At 34.3% G+C, this 24,773-nt stretch overlaps 1 protein-coding gene across 1 annotated transcript in view; it reads left to right on the plus strand.

The window, feature by feature from the left end:
* PXDN (peroxidasin) overlaps positions 1-20,680 on the plus strand; it is an 80,856-nt gene extending 60,176 nt beyond the window's left edge. The window contains exons 17-23 of the mRNA XM_062488517.1: positions 3,019-4,522; positions 5,360-5,494; positions 7,898-8,106; positions 16,215-16,335; positions 18,774-18,906; positions 19,816-19,929; positions 20,558-20,680. Coding sequence (XP_062344501.1) covers positions 3,019-4,522; positions 5,360-5,494; positions 7,898-8,106; positions 16,215-16,335; positions 18,774-18,906; positions 19,816-19,929; positions 20,558-20,680 — 2,339 coding nt within the window. The remainder of the gene's footprint in view (positions 1-3,018; positions 4,523-5,359; positions 5,495-7,897; positions 8,107-16,214; positions 16,336-18,773; positions 18,907-19,815; positions 19,930-20,557) is intronic.
* Positions 20,681-24,773: the final 4,093 nt, after the last annotated feature.

Below are 24,773 nucleotides of genomic sequence, written 5' to 3' on the forward strand. Positions count from 1 at the left end.
AAATAAATCTGTTTTCATTTAAATTGCCCAATACTCTGAGTTTTAATCATAATTTTTGTCCTTATTTAATTTTATTTAAAAATGCAGAGCCAAATGAAAGGTGTTATTTAGCACTTTTGCATTGGGAACAGTTAAGAAATATGTTTCCCAGTCAGAGGCTTTTTTTTTTTTTTTTTTTTTTTTTTTTTTTTTTTTTTTTTTTGTTGCAAAACCTCTGAATATCCCAAGGAAAGACTATGGAGCCAAATTCTCCTCCACACTGCCAGACTGTATAACAAGGGGAATGGCTATTAATGGAGGTTCAGATTAGATATTAGGAAACAGTTTCTCACCAGAAGACCAGTGCAGCAATGGAACAACTAATCCAGAAAGGTGGAGGAGTCTCAGACTTTGCAGATTTTCAAGCCTGCTAGACCAGTTATACAGCTATCAGGTGCTGGAAACAGCTCTACTTCAAACAGGAGCTTGGTCTGAATGAGAGGTCCCTTACAGTCAACATTTCTCTGGCCCTATGAAACATCTTCCTTGACTTGAAAAAATAGGTAATATGTGAATTGAGCTAGGCAGCTCCTAAGCACTGGAAACGCCCAGCACCCAGTCATTTAGAGAGCAAAGGCAAAATTAGTGCCTACAATGTGAGAGGTAATTAAGGACTGGCATAAGGAAGACAAATCCAATCCATCATGAGATATTACATACCACTTGAACTTCTAAAGAGAGAACCTGAGCCTTTTAATTTTAAATTAGTACTGAAGGTCATTCCACCCAAAAGATTCATAGTTGAGTTTTGCTCACAACTTGATAGCAGAAGTGGGAGTGGCAATCAGGATAATGTCAAATGTTTATTTGAATGATCATAAGCAAAGAACTCCATAATGAATAATGATCATTTAAACAGGAGTGGTATTACAAAAAAGATAGGTTTTCTGTGCATAGTTTTAGAATTAAACTATCCTGGCAGCCAGGATATTTTAAATATGCTATTAATTATAGCCTCAAAGTGTGTATTTTGCTGCATTACCCAGTGGCACTTACAGGTTTTGCTCTGTGATTTATTTTTCTTTTTCCTAATATGGAATATTCCATAAAATAATTACTGTATGTCTACATAAGCATGTTAGCTTTGCAAGTACTAAATCTCTGATATCTTTGCTTTGCCTTGTAAACCATGTGGAGTACTCATAGCCTGAGGCTGAGAAAACAGCTTTCCTGGCTGAGCACAGGTCCTGTCCCAGCTGGGCAGCTGCGAGCAGCCCAGTCCCTTTCAAGGCAAAGACTAGGCTGGGCTTTTGGTAGTTTGCAATTGCCCTGCATTTTGGAAGTTGGCAGAGAGCCAGTTGTGCCTAGCACTTGTTTATGTGTTGAATTTAGATGAAGACCATTGTCTTTGCAGGCACACTGGGACTGAGCTCAGGATTAAAAGTAATATTTCCCAACTCTGTGCAATTAACCGATCCTGACCTCTTGCAAAACTGCATTCAGTTCATATTTTTGAGCGTTTGCCATCATGCTGGGAGCCCCTCAAGCCTGTGGGAGCACAGTACCACTCTATACTCACTCATTTCCTTTTTACCTTTTGCCTTTATACTGCTCATTTTGTTTTATTCCTGACTGCAAACTTTGCAGATCAAGATCTATGGTGGTGTATGATGGCTTCTAGTTAGCTAAACGTACATCTACGCTGCCAAAAACTCCACCTCCTGGACTTTTTCCTGGTTCCTGGAACTTCATTCCTCCACACTCTGTATCCATTAGTCACTCATGGTGTGCCTTTTGCTTTGGATCAGTGGCTCCTTTTTGAAGTTGTCCTCACTACTGTGCTTTGGTATGATTTGTGATATGGTCTTGAACAATGTGAATTCTTTTCAACTTAAATGAAAAAATCTGAGCCAGGCCACATTCAGTCCAGGAATACAAAGTAAAGATTTACTCAAGGAAACCTACTCTTGGTAGGCATGTCTTACTCAGCAGCAAAAATTTTACTTTACTGAGACGTTTCTGTTGGTCTACACCAGTTGATAATGTAGATGTAGCCAGAATTTTTCTGCCTGAAATTGAATCAGAATGTTACTAAGTAAAAATCACTTTTACAATGATTTCTAATCAGCAGCAAGAGTAAGACGCAGGCTGACTCTTCTACTATTTGCAGTCAGCCTGCATTTTACTGGGAGGCCTTATGGTCTTCAATCCTTCCACATGCCATCATACCACAGCAGAGCTCATGCAGCACATAACCTTAGTCTGAGGTTCTAAAAACATAATTCTAATGAATTACAGTATATATTTTGTATGCATTATTCTTCTATGAACTGAGAAAAAAATACAGGAAAATGGTAAGTATGTTTTAGTCCCAGTGGTGAATGGTGTGGATTGCAGAAAAAATCTGTGCCAAATGCTACACAAACACTACTTTTCTATAGAAAAGTTTTTGTCCAGAATAATGTGAATATGAGTTGCTCCACAATGTTTGTTGTAGAGATCATACCATGTTTGGCTCTATTGCTGGTAGTTATTTAATTTTTTTCTTTTTTTTTTCCTTAAAATTTACAACTTTCACTGTAATAAAGCAAAACAAAATAGTAATGTTCAGTGAATAAGCAAGTCTCAAAGCTAAAGTCTTGAAAGCCCATTTAAGTGTTACTGACATTTTTTAAAATACTTTTACTAACATGAAGAAAATGGTTTTTTTGTCTCAATATGAGACTTTTATTTCTGAAAATATCTCTGCTTTCCCAAGGGAGCAAGTAATGAACTCTTTCATGATCATTATGTAAAGGTTGCGCTTCCATTGGCATTTTAGAAAGTGTCCTCCTGACCTAGTCATGGTCAAGTTGTTCAAATGACCTAATGATCAAATATACATATATGATTATTGATGTTCTTATCTAAAAATAGGGATGTTTAATCTGGTGGGAAATGTAAAATAAAAAATAAAATAGCATTTCATTTTTTGAAATGTGGGGGGACCATGAGTCTATGAATCCTATGATTGTTTTCTTTCTCTGCTTTCTCTTTCAGGTTATCACTATAATGACCTTGTATCCCCACAGTACTTGAATCTGATAGCTAATCTCTCAGGCTGTACAGCCCATCGACGAGTGAACAACTGCTCAGATATGTGCTTCCACCAGAAGTACAGGACACATGATGGAACTTGCAACAACCTTCAGCATCCCATGTGGGGCGCTTCTCTGACAGCTTTTGAACGTCTGTTAAAGTCAGTCTATGAAAATGGATTTAATTTGCCCCGGGGAATTGAACCCAGAAGACTCTCTAATGGCTATGCTCTCCCAATGCCTCGCTTGGTTTCAACGACTCTGATCGGGACCGAAACCGTAACTCCTGACGACCAGTACACTCACATGCTCATGCAGTGGGGTCAGTTTCTTGACCATGACCTTGACCTCACGGTTGCTGCGCTAAGTGAGGCCAGGTTTTCAGATGGTCAGCACTGCAGTTCTGTGTGTACAAATGATCCTCCATGCTTTTCAATCATGATACCACCAAATGATCCCAGAGTTAGAAATGGTGCGCGGTGCATGTTTTTTGTACGCTCCAGCCCAGTTTGTGGAAGCGGCATGACATCTCTCCTGATGAATTCTGTATACCCACGAGAACAGATCAACCAGCTGACTTCATACATTGATGCGTCCAACGTGTATGGCAGTTCAGACCATGAAGCGCTAGAAATCAGAGATTTGGCAAGTCAAAGGGGTCTTCTGAGGCAGGGCATTGTACAGAGATCTGGCAAGCCCCTTCTTCCATTTGCCACTGGCCCACCAACAGAATGTATGAGAGATGAAAATGAGAGCCCAATACCCTGCTTTTTGGCTGGTGATCAGCGCTCTAACGAACAGTTGGGTCTTACCAGCATCCACACACTGTGGTTTAGAGAGCACAACAGAATTGCCACAGAGCTACTGAAACTCAATCCACACTGGGATGGTGACACAATATATCATGAAACACGCAAAATTGTTGGTGCAGAAATGCAACACATAACATTTAGCCACTGGCTCCCTAAGATCTTTGGAGAGGTAGGCATGAAGATGCTTGGCGAATATAAGGGTTATGATCCCAGTGTTAATTCTGGCATAACTAATGAGTTTGCAACTGCCGCTTTTAGGTTTGGTCACACACTCATTAATCCTTTTCTGTATCGACTGGATGAAAACTTTGAACCTATTCCACAAGGCCATCTACCTCTTCATAAGGCATTCTTCTCTCCATTTCGGATTGTAAATGAAGGAGGCATTGATCCACTTCTAAGGGGATTTTTTGGTGTTGCTGGTAAGATGCGTGTCCCGTCACAGTTACTCAATACAGAATTAACAGAAAGACTCTTCTCCATGGCACGTACTGTGGCTTTAGATCTGGCAGCTATGAATATTCAGAGAGGCAGAGATCATGGAATTCCTCCCTACCATGATTTTAGAGTTTACTGTAATCTTTCTTCAGCTCAGACTTTTGAAGATCTGAAAAATGAAATTAAGAATCCTGAAATCAGGGAGAAACTTAGCAGGTGAGCCTGAGGTGAAGAAAAAGTCAATTATCTAAATGTGCATGCAAAAACGGTAGCTAAATGTCTTATCTAGAAAAAGATACTTGCTAAGAAAAACTTAAAGGGACATTTTAAGAAACTTCCATCAGTACCAGAAAATGGATGTTAACAATTTCCACGTGCAGATAATTTCTCTACTTCTACATCTTTGTGAACACTAAGAATATATACAGTATATATACAGTAATATATACTGTATGTGTTCATGAAATTATTAATTTGAAATGCCTAGTTTTGTAAACGCTGTTAAATATGAGTGCTATTTCAGTGTGAGGTCATTGTAAATGCCAGCTTCTTGCAAGTATTTAGATGTTCAACTCCATTAATTCTGTACAGTGAAACAAATGTCAGTATCGTCCACTGTACTGTCGTGTGGACATCCTTCATTACCAGTAATCGGACATTCAGTGTTTGAACTTAAGTCTACATCTACCTGCTGCTTCTAGATTATTTGCTCAAAATTAAAGAGAGAATTCGTCTCAGCTCAGTAATAGAAAAAGTGTGTACAGAGGCACAGGAAAGAGAAGCTACAAAAAAGAAACAATTCTAAGAAATCAGAAGAAATGTGCTAGGAGAATAAAAAATGCGGGCTAGACATGTAGACCTACATGGTGTATACAACCTGCATTGCAGGTTTCTTGTATTACACCCACAGCTTGTTCACAAAAGATGTCGTGCTATCACTACATTTTTTCCTTTGAGTTATTTGTATCTCTTGCTCTTAGCTTCATCCTGTACTGATTATTAGGTAAATATAAAAAAAATTATTATTCAGTACTTGTGTCTTTCAATTTATAGGTTGTATGGCTCCCCACTGAACATAGACCTGTTTCCTGCTCTAATGGTGGAAGACTTAGTTCCAGGGAGTCGGCTGGGGCCAACTTTGATGTGTCTGTTAAGCACACAGTTCAGGCGTATTCGGGATGGAGACAGGTACATTAAAATACCAAGGAAACCAAAATTAATTTTAACTTAAGGATGATTAATAACAGTTGCAATGTCATGTTTCCAAAACAAACACCATTTTATGTTCATTTATGATTTTAAAATATAACTGAAAAGATTAAGAATACACATTTAAAACAATGTTAGAAGCCATAATTCTTTATTAATTCTGTTACTTTTTGTGGTGAATATCATACTGACCCCTAAAAACACAACAGCCAACACATGCTGAGTTTCCTTTTGCCAGATATTCTAGTCACTTACCCTTTTGAAAAAGCGCATGGTGCTTCTTTTATCGTTATTTAGTGATTTTATTGGTGAAGAAATTGTAGTTGTTACTTAAGCATAGATTGGAACAGAATCACTAACTTCTATGCATATTACAATACAAGCAGTCTATGCACCAAGCAGACAGGTTAAGCCAAAGAGCACAATTTGATAATTGCTTTTAAATTAATTTAAATTGTTTTTAAATTACTTTAAATTATAATTATTTAAAGTAAAATATTTAAAATATATGCACATTGTAAGTAATTTCTCATTTTCCATTTTTCAAATACCTGAAATAAGAGAACAGTCCTGTCTCTTGTCACAGTAGCCAGATCTCCTTTTCATACTTGTTCAGCATCTGCAAAACAACATTTTCATCATTTTAACATAATTTTTGACCTAGAATCCTGGTTTTTTTCATGGCATGAGAGTACATAGATTTAGGCTGATTAATTCAGTCCTAATAAAAGGAAAACAGAGGAAGAATTAGGAAGTTAGATTTGATTCTTTTTATCTAATGTTATTTTATTGAATTAATTTATTAAATTGCTACCTGTGATATAATTTTTGTAGTCAATAACCCAAACCTTTTTCTGTGCTGTTTTAAAATAACCCTCAATTTTTTTTTACATAAAATATGTTTAAGATTAAAGCTGTAAAGCATAGAACTCTCATACCTGGAGGCAGAGAGAGAAAAAGGAGGAGAAATATATGCAGTATGAGCTCCAGGTTACTGGTGACAAGTACCTATTTGTGTAACAACAGGATATCCATACTGCTTTTTGTTTATATCTGTTTGCATCATTTCAGCAAAAGCACTTTTTCCTGTTTTGTTTTGTTTGCTGATACAACATCTAGAAATTATAGGAAAACACTGAATATTTAGGAAAGGGGATTCTGCTGTCCAAGGAATACAAATATTTGGAAGCAACATGCCAGCAAATAGTAAAATATTATTAGACATAATGAAAACAAGCCTTACTTCTTTGAAAAACCTTTTCAATGGGGAGAGGATCAAAGCTGGTAACACCATTCAAAGCAGATGTGCCAGTGCATGAACAAGGAGTGATATTTGAAGGGAACTTAACTTTACGTCAAGATGTAAATTTGAGAATCTGATTGTAGTACTTGGAAATTCATTGGCTGCTGCCCAATACTTTATGAAAATTTTACACTAAATAGGTAAAATGAAATTTCTTGACCCTTCTAAGTTTACTACTGGTTTTGATTTTTCATAAAGTTTAAAGAGCTTCCTTTTTTTTATTGTTGTTTAAAATAGGTGGAGAAAAAGTGTCAATATTGACACAGCTTTGGCAGACAGAAACGATGTCACAGTGAGCGGTTCCTATGTGTTAGAATGTTGTAAAATGTTTTCAAATTTTGAACAGTAGCTAAAGAAATTTTCCAGTTGAAGCTTGCTTCTTATAGCAATGTATTATTTATATTTGCTATTGATAATAGGCTTTTAGCCCCTTATGTATGAAAAACCAACTATTTGAAACCACAGTGTTTCCCTCTTGAATATAAATTAACTGAGCATGTATGAGAAAGTCCCTGAATCAGTATAGTCATTAATATAGTTATAGTTTATATATATATAGTTTAATGTAGTTATAGTTTTATAATTTATAGTTTAATATAGTTTAAAAAATTGTTAGTAAATTAAATCATCTCACTTATCTTGATAGTAAACTAGATATAGATCCATTCTTCTAATCTCAGCAATTCCATCAAAATGTTTTCATGACCATAAGAAAGTCTCCTACGGAAAGAAATTATGGTCATTTAAGTTTCTTACTTAGAAGAACACTTAACGTGTAAGTCTGGTGCCATTTTAGATATCCAGAGATACCCAAGACATCAAAATGAGACTAGGAGAGAAATCAGATAATTTTTTAAGATTACATCCCTTTCAGAGTGTCAGCATGACACCAGCTAGTGCTAAAGTGGCACCATGAACTAAAATTTTACATTTGGATCAATGTCCCTTGATACAATGTTAAGTTGGGAACAGGATTTATGAGATAATTCATTTCATTCTGAACACAGTGTTGAAATACCTTTGAAAAATCTGCCTCTTGTTTTTCTACTAGCAGACTTGTCTTTTCTGTGAGATTGCAGGTTGTGGTATGAAAACCCAGGTGTCTTCACGCCCGCTCAGCTCATTCAGATCAAGCAGACATCTCTTGCCAGAGTTTTGTGTGACAATGGTGACAACATAACCAGGGTACAACATGATGTCTTTAGGGTGGCTGAATTCCCACATGGATATAGTAGCTGTGAAGACATTCCTAAACTGGACCTCAGGATGTGGCAAGATTGCTGTGAAGGTCTGTATAGAGGTGGATTTGGGGGCAGTGAGGTGTGTGAAGTTTGTTAAGTGTCTATTTTATTCTGTGAAGATATTTCACTATTTTTGGGTTTTGTTAAGATATTACAAATTCACATCTGGAACACAGCCCCTGTTAAGTGGGAAATCACTCCATATTTTATATTAAATAAACACTGTATAAAAATAGCATAGATTTGAGCATTGCAAGGTGTAGGTAATTGTTTACTTGTTTTCTTTCTTTTGCGGATAAATACTCTTGTTCATTGCCATCTCCTTCAAAAGTTAGGAGCGTGGGATAATTTGTTTTTCCTGAAAAATAAGCTCTTTTTCTCCCAAAATAGGATTTGTTTAGGTGCATGGAGCACAGGACACTTCTTGGTGGCCTGTATGTTGGCTTCTGTCTCACAGATTTTCTGCATGGCCTCTCTTCAGCCATCGTCACATCAGAATTCACTGCAGCTGTAACATAGTTAGAATCCATTCCCAAGAGAATCTTCTGGCTCATACAGAATGATTTGCAGTAGCATCAACAACAAAATGCTTCAGAGAACACTGACCTCTCTTTCTTGAGACAACACTTGACAATCTCTCCTTGACAATGTCGTTCTCATTTTTTTTGGACCAAATTCAAATGACATGCCCAGGCTGTGAAAGTATATTCAGGAATTTTGGGAACTTTGCTCTTCAACTCTGATTATTGAGAAATTGTTGTCAAACAAATTCCTAATATGAAAAGCCAGGCTCTTATTTGAGAGGATATTTCTGTTGATATTATTAGAATCTTATCATTTCCCTAATATATTTCAATACTAATACCGTGTAGATTTGCTGATGAAAGGTATCCAGATCTGTGTTCTTCATCTTTTCTACTGCTGATTCTCTTGAGTTTACTACTGCTGAATAGGCTAGTCAATATTCTGTTGAAAGAAATGCATGAATAAAGACCTGGTGGATTGCATTTTTGAAAGAAGTCACAATCTTCCACTTGTATCTTATCCATTTAACTCTTTTGATAAGATATAATCGTCCACAGTGACGAAGTTCTTTTGCGATATGTCTCGGAACTTAAGGCAGAAGGTAAAAGTTAAACTGATGGAGGATGTCTCTAGTCTGCTACATTTAGAGATACAGTAGATACTGAGGAATGATTTATAATGGTGTGACTGTACCTTGAGAACAAACTCAGATATCATTAGCAATTAAAAAGTTAGATAGAGATTTACTATTCAAAGTTACTGTATAACTTAGCTTTTAAACTGATTACTGTATTGTCTTATCCAGTAAACAAGTTTTTTTTCAAAAAATAACTCTCTAAGAAAATTTTCCTTGGAAGGCTCTGTTCAAAATATAAGTTATTAGTGTGAGACTAACAGAAATAAATACTTTAAATTTCAGTAAGATCTTGTACAGTATTCTATGATCTTGTACAGTATTCTCCATATACAGTACCTTTCAGGCCTTACTCTAATTTTTACAGCTTTTTTTTTATTGGTAGATTACTCGGGTTTTTCTAAACAATGTTTGCCAGTCCCAAATTAATGATAATAGTTTCTAAAAAGCTAGACATGATTGACATATTGTAATTTTAATACAAAGTCTTCCAGAATATCTTCAAAAATTCCCTGACATATGCCAGAAGCATTGGGAGAAAATAAATTATCGCTCTTTAAATGCTTTACTATAAATAAAGCACATTCTTCCAGTTCAGGATAAGTTCACTTTGCCATGGTTTATGAAGCTTGACAGACAGTTTAATAAATACATTTTTATACTGATTCGGAAAAATAGTAAAGCTGTTCTGAGAAGTTTTGATTCTCTAAATGTTATGTTATCACTGAGCCCTTTAGAACAGATGTTATGTTTTGAAAGCCTTTAGAGTATTCTTGTGTTCAACAATTCAGTTTGTATTTTCATTTAAAAACCAGAGAGTACTACTGGATGCAGTGCAGTTAGACAACTGTCAAGCAAAAGAAAGGATAAACAATTACTCTTTGTAAAAAATTGCCTATATGTATTTCCTTTTTCTGAACTCCTGAAGCCTTGCAGGGGTTAATGAAGAGGAAGTGAAGTATGCATGGGTTGAACTGCTTTCCTGCATGGATCAGTGACTGTGATGTTTTCTGGGGGAATCCAGTTTAAGCAACTGATATAAAAGATTTCTTTCCTTCTGTGGCCACCACTCCTCTGAGATGGGGCATACACTCAGGAACAGCATTTACTTTGAGCTGAATACATTAAAGGTGTCTGTTTATTTGAATTTATTATTGTTTTTTATTTAAAAGTAAACAAACCCTTCTCCACACTTAAAATGCTTCTAATGATTTTAGAGTTAAATTAACCTAAGTATAAATTTCAGATATGGAATATTGCTCATTGCACTTTATGTATGCTTCATAAGTGATCCATGTGTTCATCTGTTTCAACCTGGCTAAAAAAAAATCTATTTTTGTTTTCCTTCCTGTTTTGTTAAAAGTCAAAATACTTTTCCATGTGAAGGATATAAAAATTTCTTTGTTACAACAGTCTGCCTTGTAGATTTTTTGAGTAAAGCTAGTATTTACTTCTTACAAAGCAAAGCATTATTCCTCTTTATTATAAAAAGATCAGATTACCTTTAGATTTCAGTTGGCAAATCATACAAAAGAATTACAAGTTTATAATGGCAAAAAGTGGGAGTTCCACTGAACTGCACAAGTTTTCTTCTGTTTTCCTTCAATTTCTACCTGTCTTTGTCTTGTCAGGAATGATGGGTAATTACTGGATTTGCTTCAGCTCTTTATTTGTGCGAAGCACACTTAAGCTTCAGATTTTCCAAACAACGAATTTTTAGTGCTTTATTTCAGGCTCTCTAGTGCAAAAAGTGTATTTTGAATTTGTACTTTTTAAATAATCAATGTATGTTTTCATGATTACTCAAATGTGGGTCTTTAAAAGTTTCACACTTTTTTGTTTTCTTTTGTTTTGGGGTTTTTTTGTAAGTTGAAATAAGAATTTCTTTAACCTTTTGTTTTGTGTCAAAACCCATGAGGTTTTCACATGGACCCAGGAGGACAATGGACAATGACCCTGGAGGAAGTGATTCAGATAAGATGCAAATCATCCTTATAAGTGTAAACTGATTTAGAAAGACTTTTCTTAACTGTTTCTCAGTTAGCAAACAGCATATCTCCTCTGTCAGATGTTGTTATTTTTGTTTGTTTGTTTAATTCAGGAATACAACCTTATGCAAATTACGATCAAGCATGTTTAAATCCCAGTAAATTTCATTAGAAGTGTTAAAACACAATCTGAATGCTTTTATACATGGTCGTTCAGTAGATTAGACCTATATTTATGAACTCCCGTATTTTAAGGCCAGAGGAACAATTATGCTGTCTATTGCTTCTCTACTGACAACATTAATCTCTTACTATGCACTTATCATTATGTCCTTTAATCTTCAATGAGAATACTAAGCAGTACTGGGCTAAGCACTAAATTCTGTGGAATATAATGGAAGTAACATTTTTAAATGTTAGCAGAAATCTCTGTGTGAGACTGGAAGTTCTTTTTTTGACAAAGGATATTGTCCACCTAGAATGCCTCAAATTACCAAATTTATGTGATTTTTGCCTGAAAAGGTTTTGTCTTTACACAGAACTTGTATGCTTCAGTGAGCTAGGTCATATATTTTTGCTTTCTACATTCAAATTATCTTTTTACAATTAAAAACAGTGTCTGTTAGCTTAGTAACAATTCAGTCTATGCCAGGCTACTAAAATTAAGTTCCATGGTCTGCAATTATAAGGATGTTATTATTTTTATCTTTGAATGGAAGAACATTTAATATAGCTCAGTGTTTTTGTATGATTGCAAGAGAATCACTGTTTCTATTTTTATTTCATCCAAACCAAAAATATTTTATCTTTCTCAGGTATCTGTGATCCATTAAATATAGTTCTACATTCATAAAGGTAAAATAAGGAGACTTAAGTTATGACATTACTTTGCTTCCAGAAGTTTCCTGCCAGTAGTTGCCATCCCTTGAGAAGAGCAGCAGGGAAGCAATAGGCTTCAATTGTTGTGTTTAAATTCAAATTGCTGAATGAGTTGCCAGATCTGGCAAAGTCCCACTGATGGCAATAGAGATGTGTCTGGAGGACAGTCAGGCTGCAATCTCAACTTATGTCATTGACTCTAAAATCAACATGGGTAAAGCATCCTAATTGAAGTGTCTCAGTGGTTTTTACAAATCAAGGCACCTGTAGAATTTCCTCCTTTCCTGTGGACTGTTGCTGCCTTTCGAAGACACTGTTGACTTTACAGTCCAGTGTGCAGGACAGTTCTTAGGGTCTTTATTTTAAAAATTTGCATGGATTTCAGTCTGTCTGAAATTACTTTTTCTTATGATTTATAATCCAAAAGCTACATGTTTTTTCTCTTCAAAATCCCCCAGCTAGTCCTATTTAATTTTTCCACTGGAGAGATTGGATTTGCTTTGGTTTGGTGTTCAAGAACCTAATGTTTCTCCTTTATCTACCTGCAGACCATCCGAGATCTATTTAGATAGATCATGTTTTAAAATGTCTTTAGTCTGTCATTAGATATATATTAACAAACTGGACATTTGCTTTTCCATCAGAAACCTAGTTCTGGTAGTAGATGAGTCTTGAAACTCAGTCTGTGAACTTTGAGATCAGCTACGGGAAACATCTTTATTCTTAAGATTCCCCATTATATCATCTGGCAGATGGCAATCTGAGTTGTTGCTTCATCCTCTACCTTCTATACCTTTTCCTTTTCAGATGTTTAAGTAATCTTTATACAAAATTATCTGAGAAGTTTACTGTTGTATTTTAGATCTCCATGTTACATTTTTGGTGCTGTTTAATTTCTGTTGAAAGCCTTATTCAACAGAAGACATGGAGATATGCAGTGCCACGTGAAGGGTTACTGCCCATTTTGGCAATAACAAAACCAGCTATTTTGAGTTAGGGCTTTATTTCATGTGAAAAGTCACTTTCCTATGTTGTGCAATTTTTAAGTAGCTGCTTTGTGAAAACATCTACTCAAAAAAAATCTTTTTATGTCAGATATTTTCAGTGTTTCTCTACCCTTTTAATGGTCCCACTGGCATGTCTACAAGTTCTTAATACAAATGCTTACAGTAACAGTGACCTAATTTACTACAATAAATCTTGGAGAATTAAACTAGTATCAAATAGATATAAGTGTGTTGCTTCAGATTTCCTCAGTCCTTCAAGTTGCTTTGTTTTAACCTATCATTAGATTAATTCTCCATGGCCTAGATTTTGAGGAGTGATTCATAGAGAATTAAGAGTGCTCAATAACTCTCTGTTGGGCTTTTTATTATCAAATTTACATAATAGTTACATTTTTAAAACCTTGTGGGGAACAGGATTTTCTAAAGATGTGGACATGGCTTCCATATACAAATGGAAATGCCAATTTCTTTATGGAAAGGGTTATCATATATTGGAACAGGCTGCCCAGGGAGGTGGTAGAGGAGTCATCACCCCTGGAAACGTTCAAGAAATGACTGGCTATGGCATTTAGTGCCATAGTCTAGTTGAAAAGGTGGTGTTTGGTTAAAGGTTGGATCTGATGATATCAGGGGTCTTTTCCAACATAAATGATTCTGTGATCCTGTGTTATTCTTTAAATGGATCAGCTTGAAACTTGCAGTGTAACAATAGCTAACTTCTGGAAGAAAAAAAACCTGTCCATAAAGGAAAAGAATACTTAGGTTGCTTTTAAACATTCATTTTTTTTTCTGCAGAAAGTTAATTGGAATGGCTATAGCTAATCTGGGGACATTTTAGTTAACCTGGGTAAAAAACCCAGAATTTCAGGCTTATTTTTCTTATTTTCTACTACTGCTAAGGCATTCTTCCTTAAGAATAAAAGTTTTTTAAAAAAATAGGGAGAAGAAATTTCTTGATTTAGGCTTTCTGAAATCTGAAGCATTTTGTCCTGCACCTCTCATCAGTGACAATTCTCCCTTTTGTACCTGAAACAGAAACCAAGAACAAGAACTGTTAATTTGGCAAGTTGACATATTTGAGTTTTAAAAAACACAGAAAGTCAGATCTGTGTACTTAAAGCTGTCACTGAACATATGGTTCTCATATTTACCAGTCTAAGGTGATAAAACCTTTCCAAGATTTCAGACCTTTGTTTCCAAGAAACAACATAGGAAAAAAAAAAAAAAAAAAAAAACAACAAAAAAACACAATGGGCCATTGTGTTATTGTATTCCCCCAAAAAATCTGTATTATGCAAGATGACCATAACAGTTACTGAACAGAGGAGGATAGCAGAAACCTTTCAGATATTGCTAAAATATCTGAGAAACTAAAGATTTTGTGATACTTGAGAAAACTTCAAGCAGCACATTGCTTTAAGAAAAAAGTTCCTTTGACCAAAATTAGTTCTTTCTTCAGGATCCCTTCAGTATGATCCCTTTTCTCACCATACTAAATATAGAAGTGTCTAAGGGTGTTCAAAAATGCCTTCATGCCGAACTCCTTACAGACACATTGGTCTGTTCCCAGCTCAAAGAGTTTACTTTCTGAGTGGACAGCAAGTGGGAAACAGTGGAACACACATGAAGAATAAACAGTATGTTGGCAGCAAATAACATGTAGTGCTTTGGTGGGTGCTGTTATTATAGGAGGAATGTAATACATTTATTAAAGAATGGTACAAACCACAAGGAAAGAAAAGGGATGGGGAATTGTGGATAACCTGTGTTCAAGAACAATCTCTAGATATTGTTTTTGATCTGAAATGGTTTTTTTGGTCAGTAATATTTTTCTTTTTTTATGTCTTAAATGATATTAAGCCATTAAGACCAACAAATTTTTCCTAACAGAGAAATTGTAATATTTTAATATATGTAAAATTTAAACACAATTAAAAGTAGTCCAAGATACCTAATTTTGTGTGATCAGAGCAATCTTATATTGGTTTCTCTAGTTGCTCATTTCAGCAGTGTTTATAGACTTGAAAATTCTGTACTAATTTGTGTTAATACTTCAAGTATTCAATCGAAATTCAAGAAAAATACTTTATAAATCTTGCTGAGTTTCTGATTTAATTTGTTTTGGTGCAAACGAAGAGGAACATCATGGAAAATGAATTCTTCCTGTGTTCAGTTGCTTTCATGGCTCATTCTGCTAATACCAGAATTAGCTGAGAGATATCTATGGTATCCTATATTTAGGCTTTCTCTTTGGTTTTAGCAGACATTGCTTCTAGCAGCTGATCATGTAGTTTGTTCTGGCTTCAGCTTGGCCCATTATAACTTTGAGCATTAAAGCTTCTGTGAACAGAAATGAGAAAACTTCTATTTTCTCATTTTCTCCTCTATCAAGTGCTGTTGCAGTTTTATTTTGTTTTCCTTTTCTTTTTTAAGTGGGACTCTTTCCAAATACTCACTGCATTTGGAAGGGTAAATAAAGTGAACTGGAAGAATGACACACTTCATCCTTTGAAGATGTCCTCTTAGGGTCTTAGGAGAAGATTTCTGTCTTAGATCATTCTCAGAGTTGAGGTTTTTACTGTGGTGGAAGGAGTTTTAGAGTCTGGTGATACATTCAGATTCCTCAGATTTGGAAATAAGACTCATCAACCTAAAAAGCATGTCTGAAAATTTGAAATTTAATTTAAAAATCTATTCAGATGGCAAAAATAAAAAATAGTAATGGCTGTGATAGATGAGGAACCCACAGAGTGGTTTTTCTGCCATTGTTTTTCTTCATATGTAGCTGCCCTGTTTGCCGAGAAAATAATTAAAAGAGAGAGAAATTTCACCAAGAGAGTGAAAATTTCAGAAGTGAAAAGAATAGTTAAAGTAGCACTATATGGATTTATTCCTTTGTTTCACACTAAAAAGCTGCTCTGTGGGAAATCACATTCTCTGTATCTAACTAGTTGAAATGTTCTATCACTAAGATATATTCATCTGCCATCAACCAGTTCCAGAGGAATAAGACTGAATGTATGACTTGCCTTTACCAATTCAGAAAACACTGCAAAACCATACTAATATTGTAACTGCTGAAATATGCTGTATTTTATGTGTAATTTCTTGTCTGTTTTCAGACTGTAGAACCAGAGGACAGTTTAATGCATTTTCATATCACTTTCGGGGGAGACGTTCTCTTGACTACAGCTTTCAGGAGGACAAGCCCCTGAAGAAAATGAAAATGACCAAATCAGTAAGGTGAGACTTTTTTAAAATAAGGAATTATATATATAAAAAAATTGTTTTCACAATTGAATGAAATGGAATTATTCCTTTGTGAGCACATGCCACTTTTTTTTCCGATGTCTGCTTTCTCAAGTTTATGATTGATGTATTTTATTCTGACACTTCTACATATCTACTAAACATAAACCACTGTTTTTAAGCTCAAATTTTTGTAAAATTCTTTGTCAGTAGTATAAGTGTAGTGCTTTACTTCTTCCTGCAGTTTTCATGAAAATAAACACTTATGAAGCATGCTTTGGGGATTTGAAATGCCACATTCCTACAGTGCCTGTATTAACTAAATTAATCTAAATTATTTAATTGCCTATTTGGAGCTTCTAGATTCTCCTGTAGAAATAGGAGGATACCGAGTATTAATTTCAAAATTTCTCAGAAATTTGTGATAATGGTAAGGATTGCTTCTGGTACCAAAATACTTCACACAGGAATGGAGAACAGCAGTACTAATAATACTGTTTAAAACTCCCTAATCGTCAAAATATAGCAAGGAAGTAAATCACAGTTTCAGTCAAATTATCAGCTGCACATGGTCCCTGCCCTTTCATGGCAATGAAAGCTTACGTATGAATTACTGACATGAGACGAGCTCTGCTCAGACCATTTCTTGTGAAGATCCTTCATGATAAACAAATGTGAGACACTTGAATTGTAGCTCTTTCTATTCAGCATGCATTCTTTTAACAAATAAAACTTCCTATTTGAGTGATGATGATCAAACAGAGTCTACCCACTCTGGTAAAGAAAGCATCTAGACAGATACAAAAAGAGGTAAATGAATTTCAGCAATTTCAAATACTCTGGAAGTGTTATAGTACTTGAGTAAACACCATGATAATATTTTACTTGTCTGAGTGGAATCTGTCCTGAAATAAAAGATCCTTCAGGTGTTTAGGATTTTAGACAAGAGAAGACAGCAGCTATGTTTAAGATGGCTTATAGATAATATGAAAAGATAGGTTCCTTTGAAGTAATCCTTGAAGAAGGATGTTTTGTCCATCTTTGCAAGTGAACTGCTAGAAAAATTTACAAAACAGCAATTCACTTTTTAAGGATGCTAGTCCCATAATTCTAAAATTGTAAAACGAGTTAAATAATAATGAGAGCAAGAAAAAAATAAACACATCTAAGTACCAGCTTGACTATGTTTCATTCCAATTACTAATTAAGAATACAAAACAGAAGAGTTACAATACTTAATTTGTAGCATAAATAATGCTAAAACAACCTCAGTCATTGAACATTCCCATGAGTTCTCATGCTCAGTGTTGTATTTAAATTGCATTTGTAGTGAGAAGGGTTTTTTCCTCCTTTTTATCTAGCTTCTCATTTTCAATAACTTCAACAGGTGGGGAAGATTAAATATTTTCTTATACAATAGGAGATGATTTACTTGAACTTTGGCATGTTATGTTGCTTAGAGTTCTTTTTCTCTAATTTCGATGGGAAACTAAGTAGCTTGAACCCCTGCCAGTAAGTGCTGTTTTAATTTATGAGGGAGAGTATAAATCCTGAGTCCTGATATATAAGAATTTCTTTGCCAGTTCATTCTTTGGGTATTCCTTAGCACTGGAGATAACACGTTAATGGATTCAAGGAAATTAATGTAATAAGTGATTTAAAAATTAGTGTTATCCATGTTTTTGAATGCCTGTTTTTTCAACTGGTACCAGATAAGATATTGTCAGTTACAGACAGTTCCTTTTCTTACATTCTGTCATCAACAGATTTAATTGATTAACACAATTTTAGTGTTATATATCTGTTATAATATATCTGCTGGAAAGTACTGCAGACAAAAGACTTTAGATTTTGTGTACTATTAGCAGTATTGATGTCAAATGTTATTTAGAAATATGTTCATATCTAGAAGTACTTCTCATTTATTTATGAAACCAAACTTTCTCCATTTTAAGTTCATATTTCTTAAAATACATGTTTTGCTAACAAGCCTGTGGAGGAAGAATTTGTGGTTCAGAATGTGAAATGTGAATTTCATATTAGAGGAAACATTTTTGATGACTCTTTCACTTCAGTCTTCTTTTGTATTGGAGGCTCAGGGGTGAATTTAAGGTGATCCTCTATAGTGTCAATTATATGTACAACATAGTCATACATACATAGGTGACAACTTCATGTGTACCCCTGCATGAAATACATAATTTTTCTAAGTATAAGAAATTCCCTGTCGCAAGTGATAGTGACAGTAATCTAGAGCTCACCTGCCCTAAGTCTGTCTTAAGCACCAGCTGGTCTGTCAGTGTGCTGTTGTGGTTCATATTCCTAGGTTTGTTGGTTGCTTTTCTTTTACATTTTTGTTAAGTGTTCTAAAATACTTAGCCAAATAAAAATGAGTTAGATGAACATACTTTCTTGGCATTCATTTGTTGCAGTTCTGTGAAACAGAGTAAATATTTTCGTAATGCCACATCCACTTCTAATGAAAATAGAAATGTACCCGCAGTGAATGACTTCAAAGAATTTGTTTTGGAAATGCAAAAAACTATTTCAAGCCTCAGAAATCAGGTGAGATGATATCATGGACTAATTGTGGTCTATCATGTCTAATTTTAGATTTAATTAATAATTGTTTCCTAACATCTGTCTTAGGTTTTTAATATTTAGACATCCCCTGCAGACAAAACCCACCACATAGTCTTTCAAACAAAAAAAAAAACAACACAGAGGTTGGTGTGTTATTATTCTTTAGTTCTGTGTTCTTTTGAAATCATACTGAAATATTCTACAGCTGGACCCTATTGACTTTTGAACCTGAAGCCTTGTGCAACCATTGTATACTAAACATGGAATTAATCTTTCCCTAAAAATTGGTGTGTAGTGTTAATAAAATATTTTTTACCATTTGAAATGTATACAATTTGTGTAAAGCAATGATTAAATGCAGACTTCATAAGAAGGAATGTGCCAGACTACAGCTGTAATCAGAGTAAAAATCTAGATTACTTAGAGAAGACTTTACAATGTTTGCTGGTAAACTCTCTTCAGCCATAGCGGAATCCCATTTTTAAAATGTACACCATGGAGAAGTTAGTAAAAAATTCAAGTAAACATTTTAAATTAAGTTGTTTTAAAAAAACCCCTAAAAATTCGCTTCCTATCCAGAACATTTTTTGCAGTTTAAATTTGTCTTTCTGTATGTGAAACATAAAGTTTTTTTCTCTTTTATGCTCTAGCTGAATATTCCAATGGTAGGAAAGATATATTTTCTGTTGGCTTTCTTTTGATAGAATGACTATCTCCATATGTATTACCTGTTTCTAGTCTTTTAGCATTATAAAAACTAAGTAGTGAGAAGAAAAGCCCAGACAAGTATAACAAGGCTTATGTAGCATGTATTATAAGAGAAAAACCAGAATACTTTACACAAATGAAATCCTTTTCTGATTCAGTTACTAACGTTTTTAATGTTTTCAGATAAAAAAACTTGAATCACGCCTCAGTAATTCTGATTGCACTGATGAAGAGGGTAAATCATATTCCAGCAATGAAACCTGGAAAAGGGACCCTTGTACTGTGTGTGAATGCAAAGTAAGTATGTGGAAATTAATTTTGTGGTAGAAATTATAATTTTACTTTTAAAATAGCAGTTCCAGTTTTGTGCCTGCTAATTTCTGGGTAATTTTTAAAATGGTTCTTCAGTTCTTTTTTTCAGAAAAATTATATTATTCAGATACCCCTGTCCCCGACATTGTTTTTCGGTCCAGCTGTCATCTATTATACTTCTATTTTCATTTCTGTATAGTTATATCAGTAAATTTAACTATAACGTGAGAGGCTTTTGAAGAAATCCAAGCAAATGCATAAAAGTCAATGAAAGCTCCTCTGACAGCGCTAGATTATAATTTTCTTCTATCAGACAGAAATTTCTACAAAGGTAGTAAAAAAATATGTTAGTGCTTGGTACCTCAGTCCCACCTGAATGTTAGACAAAACCACATATGCTGCTTTATCAAAAAAAAAATGTGGTAATCCAGACTGTGCATTAACCTTCTCAATGTAAGTTTATGCTAAAACAAACTACATGGAGTTACCATATTAGTTAGGTCCTTACAGAGAACGAATGAGAATATTTTCTTCAATAACATGAAAAATGTATTTCTTATTTGGAACATGTAACAAAGTATGTTTTTGTTCTGTTATTTTTCTCCTGGCACAGGCTGGTCAGATTACCTGTTTTGTAGAATCATGCCCACCAGCTGACTGCGAAGCACCTGTGAAGGGTAAAGGAGATTGCTGTCCAGTCTGCTTACAACAAAATACTAATAAAAAGAAGCCATAAGTCTACTTTTTAAGAATTTAGGGTGCACACTCCTCAAATCATATCAGTGCCTGCTGATGGCAAAAACAGGTAACTGCAGTCCTAACAACAGCAAGAAATCAAAATTTACAATAATCTAATGGTGCTGTAACAGTATAACATAATGCATCATTTTATTTTCTACCCATGAAGGTAAATCACAATGCAAACATTAACAAAAGGGAAAATAGCAAACAGATCAAAGTTAATTGTGTGTTATACTTCTCAGGTTAGACAAACTCGAACTGGTGCTACTTTAAAAGAACACTGTCGGGTAGTTTTAGGTACCCAAAATGACTGGGTTTAGGATTTACTCTAAAGTTAACACTTTGTTTCCTATCTTTACTTAGCAACATTAAAAGTTTACTGTCCCTTTCTAGTACCAGTCTGTCTTCAAACTTAACTTTTTGCTGTTATTTAGTAAAATGCCAGGAAAAGGAAAACACGAGGTCAGTGTGCCTGAAGCAATGCCATAGCCAGCCCAGTTTATGCAAACATCACTGCATGAAAATTCTGTTAAATCACACTATCACTGCTGGGCCTGGACCATCAAGGAAATAAAGAAAGCTACTTGACACCTTCAACATCCTTTTCTTAATTTAAGGAGCAAAATGAATCAAATGTTCAGGGGAATAAAAGCTAGAATTAGTAAGGAAATATAAATAACTGTAATTGGAAGAAAGCAAAATTTTTGTAAATTGACAATGTTCCTCATTCTAGGGAAACATGCATGACAGAGTAGCATTTGATCTTAAAAATTAGCATATTCCTTTTTGTCAAAACATTTGTAATTGCTTGACAACATTCGTTTGTTTATTTGTTTCATTTATTTTAAATCTTTGTAATATAACCATCCAGGTCAGTTTGAAAGCATGCTCATTTGATCTCAGATCAGCTCATGTAATTGTATGGCCCTGTTTTGAAAATGTGAAAAGATGTCACATGCCATTTTTTATACAAAAATTCCTACTGATTCATTGTGCATATTATCAATAGACATATGTTCCTGATTATATTGTGGCACTGTTGAAAAAAAAGAAAAATCAAAATCAAGCAGCATGATTAATTGTGGATTGACTACTTTTTCTGACAAGGTATTTGATTTTTATTTCTTTTTTCCAGTTTCATCTAATGAATATATATTTTTACCTCAATATTTTTATCATTCATGTTAAAATTGGTCCATCAATGGACTTTCTCTCCCATTTAAATGTTTAACATTATAGAGTATATGTCTACACTAGCATTTCGAAGTTGTGTACTTTTTAGGATGCAAACTGCATTTTTTTTACCAGGAATTACATTGAGTGAAGGACAACTATCATACCTCATTTTACATCTTTTTTTTTCTGTTTACTCAGAATTGATTTTTCCCCTGAATACTTAATTTGTTAGAGGTAATTGCCCCATCATTTAGTCCTAAGTCAGGACTTGCTAAAACCAGAGGTAGTTACATGGTTCACTGACTTCTGAGTTTAAATGTTCAAGTTCAAGGGACAGTGATTGGGGTATCAAAGAAATCTGCACAAAATTAAACCTTTTTTATACAAACAGACTGAGTACTTAATTATTGCATGGTAGAACAAATACCTGTCTAATAACTAACCTAGCACAGCAATATGAAATCCACTATCATATTTTGGCACATAATTTCTCTGATTACTAACATTAATGTTTTCTAATTTGATAAACTATTACCATGACACACATTCAAACTTTGGTGTAACTTTAAAGCTTACTACAGAAACTTTGTTTCATAGTATGATAGAAGCAATATGTACATGTGAGTGCTGTGTTGAAGGCGTGTGGTACATATGGAATTGCAATTTATATTTTTAAGAATATTTTAATTGATTTTATATACAATGTTTTGATTTATGTAATATTCTTTTTTAATACTTCTAGAAAATGTGTGGCGAGCATGTTTGAGTATCATACAGTTCCTAAATATTGTCATTCCTGTATTTCTTTGATACTCTGTGTTTTGTTGACTTTTCTTTAGAGTCCAAACCACATGTCTCGTCCTGTAATTCCAACTCAGATGGAGCTCCCATTGACCTATAGCAGAAATTGCTCAAAGAGGAGGGGTTGCAGATCTAAACAAAATATAATTTACCTGTCCAAGCAGTTAAATAAGGCATTAATACATCCAGTTGATTACTACTTCCATTTTTTCTTTTCAATTTTATATAAAATAAACTTTCTCAAGAATTCCGCTTATAGGAGAAGAGAGTTTCCATTTTATACATTATAAAATAGTACCTTATATCTGATTGTTCCTTTTCTCCAGCCTCCAGAGTAAAGTGGGAGGTTTTCTTTGTTGCTCACTGTTTATTCATATGGTATATAAAATGGGCTTTGGAGTCTGGATATGCTTAAACATGTGTAAAAAGTCTAATACTGAGTAATTTGCCACCATCAATTTGTTTAGAAACTGACAGGAAAATAAACCAGGAAAAACAGGTCTTTATCCACAGTCTAAAATGTAAGCAGTCATGGATTGTACTAGCTCAGTTTTTTTGCAGTGTCTCTAGAATCAGTGTTGATTTTAACATTTCTGAAATAGTGGCCGATGGCTAGATGACCATTTCTTCAGTATCCACTGTGAGAATATTGCTGTAATATGATGCAAATTTTACATATTTATTTTCTTTTTTAATGTTACCTAAAACAAAGTCATTGTTGTTGTTGTTATTTTAATCAGTAAATTTACCAAAGAACTGTTTGCACTGTGTAATGAATGCTTTTCAGTTAAAATAAAATGGCCCACATTTCCAAGTAAATTTCAAAATTTCTTCTTGTACACGTATTCTTTAGTTTATTTGCTGAAATTCCAATGTGTAGGCTTTGATAAGATTCATATTACTTAAGCAGAATTGTCATAATCAAGACAGTTTCTGAGAAGTAAGAAACGGACTAACGAGTCATGTAGATTCAGTAGTTTATGTAACATTACAACACATAGAATTAAAGTACCTGTTCACTGTTTTTTGATAGATGATTGGAAAAAGATACCATAAGCTTAGGAAGGATATTTAAAAATACACTTATTTCTTAGCAAAATGCATTTTTTTTACCTTGGTGCTGAACTATTTTTTTTTGTTTGTTTGTTTTTTGTTTAATGGGAATGTCATAACTGTTATAATTCAAATACATACAAATTTAAGGCTGGTCTTACAGTTCCTCATGTCTCCAAATAGATCCAGTCATGACTTACCTCCCCAAGCACTTGATTCTACATTCATTCTTTTTTCGCATAATTTCACCAATGGATATTCAGGTTCATGCAATCGCAGCTCGAAATGAGTCTTCTGTGCAAAAGAGATCTTCGTTCCCTCATTTATGCTTTTTATCCCACAATATGAATTACGTCTGAACACATTATGAGTAACTCATCCTTTGGTGAGGTGTTAGGATCTCTAGGACAGTAGGTCAGTTCCTTTGTCAGATTTACTTGAAATTCATATGAAGAATTTTGTGATACAATATCACTTAAATTAATATAATTCCAAGTTACCTTTTGGTGATATGGGAGAAGTTAAAGACGGACTCCGAGAGACAAAGTTAAGAATTGTATTCAGGTTGCAGTTAATTGCACTTCAGTATAGTTTTTATAATTTATAGTTTTTAATAAGGCAAATCTAGAAAAGCAAAACTGCAGTAGGTCATTTGTGTATTTTAAAGCAGGCTGGTGAAATATACTCCTGCTCGTCCACACTTCTTGCCTAGAAGTTTGCTAACAAAATTTTTATAATAAAATCCTTGCACTGATACTGATATATTTTGAGGAAGAGCCAGTTACTTTTGAAATAGATCAAGTAAATAGACTTTATTTCTTTTAATTGATTTCAGCTAAGAATCATTTGGCTGCAGTATGATTAAAGTTGTCTTTATAAGGAATGACCTGTAGTCATTAACTTTGTTTTGTAAAATAATATATTGCTGCCATAACATATATCATTATATGATCTAAAGTATTTCTCCTCATATTTTCTTTTGAATCCCCAATTAGCATCCTGCTTTTTGCCTATAGTATATACCAAATCTTTGCAGAGAAACCATTAGACATGTTGGA

The sequence above is a fragment of the Cinclus cinclus genome, chromosome 3, assembly GCF_963662255.1.
Source record: "Cinclus cinclus chromosome 3, bCinCin1.1, whole genome shotgun sequence".
NCBI lineage: Eukaryota > Metazoa > Chordata > Aves > Passeriformes > Cinclidae > Cinclus > Cinclus cinclus.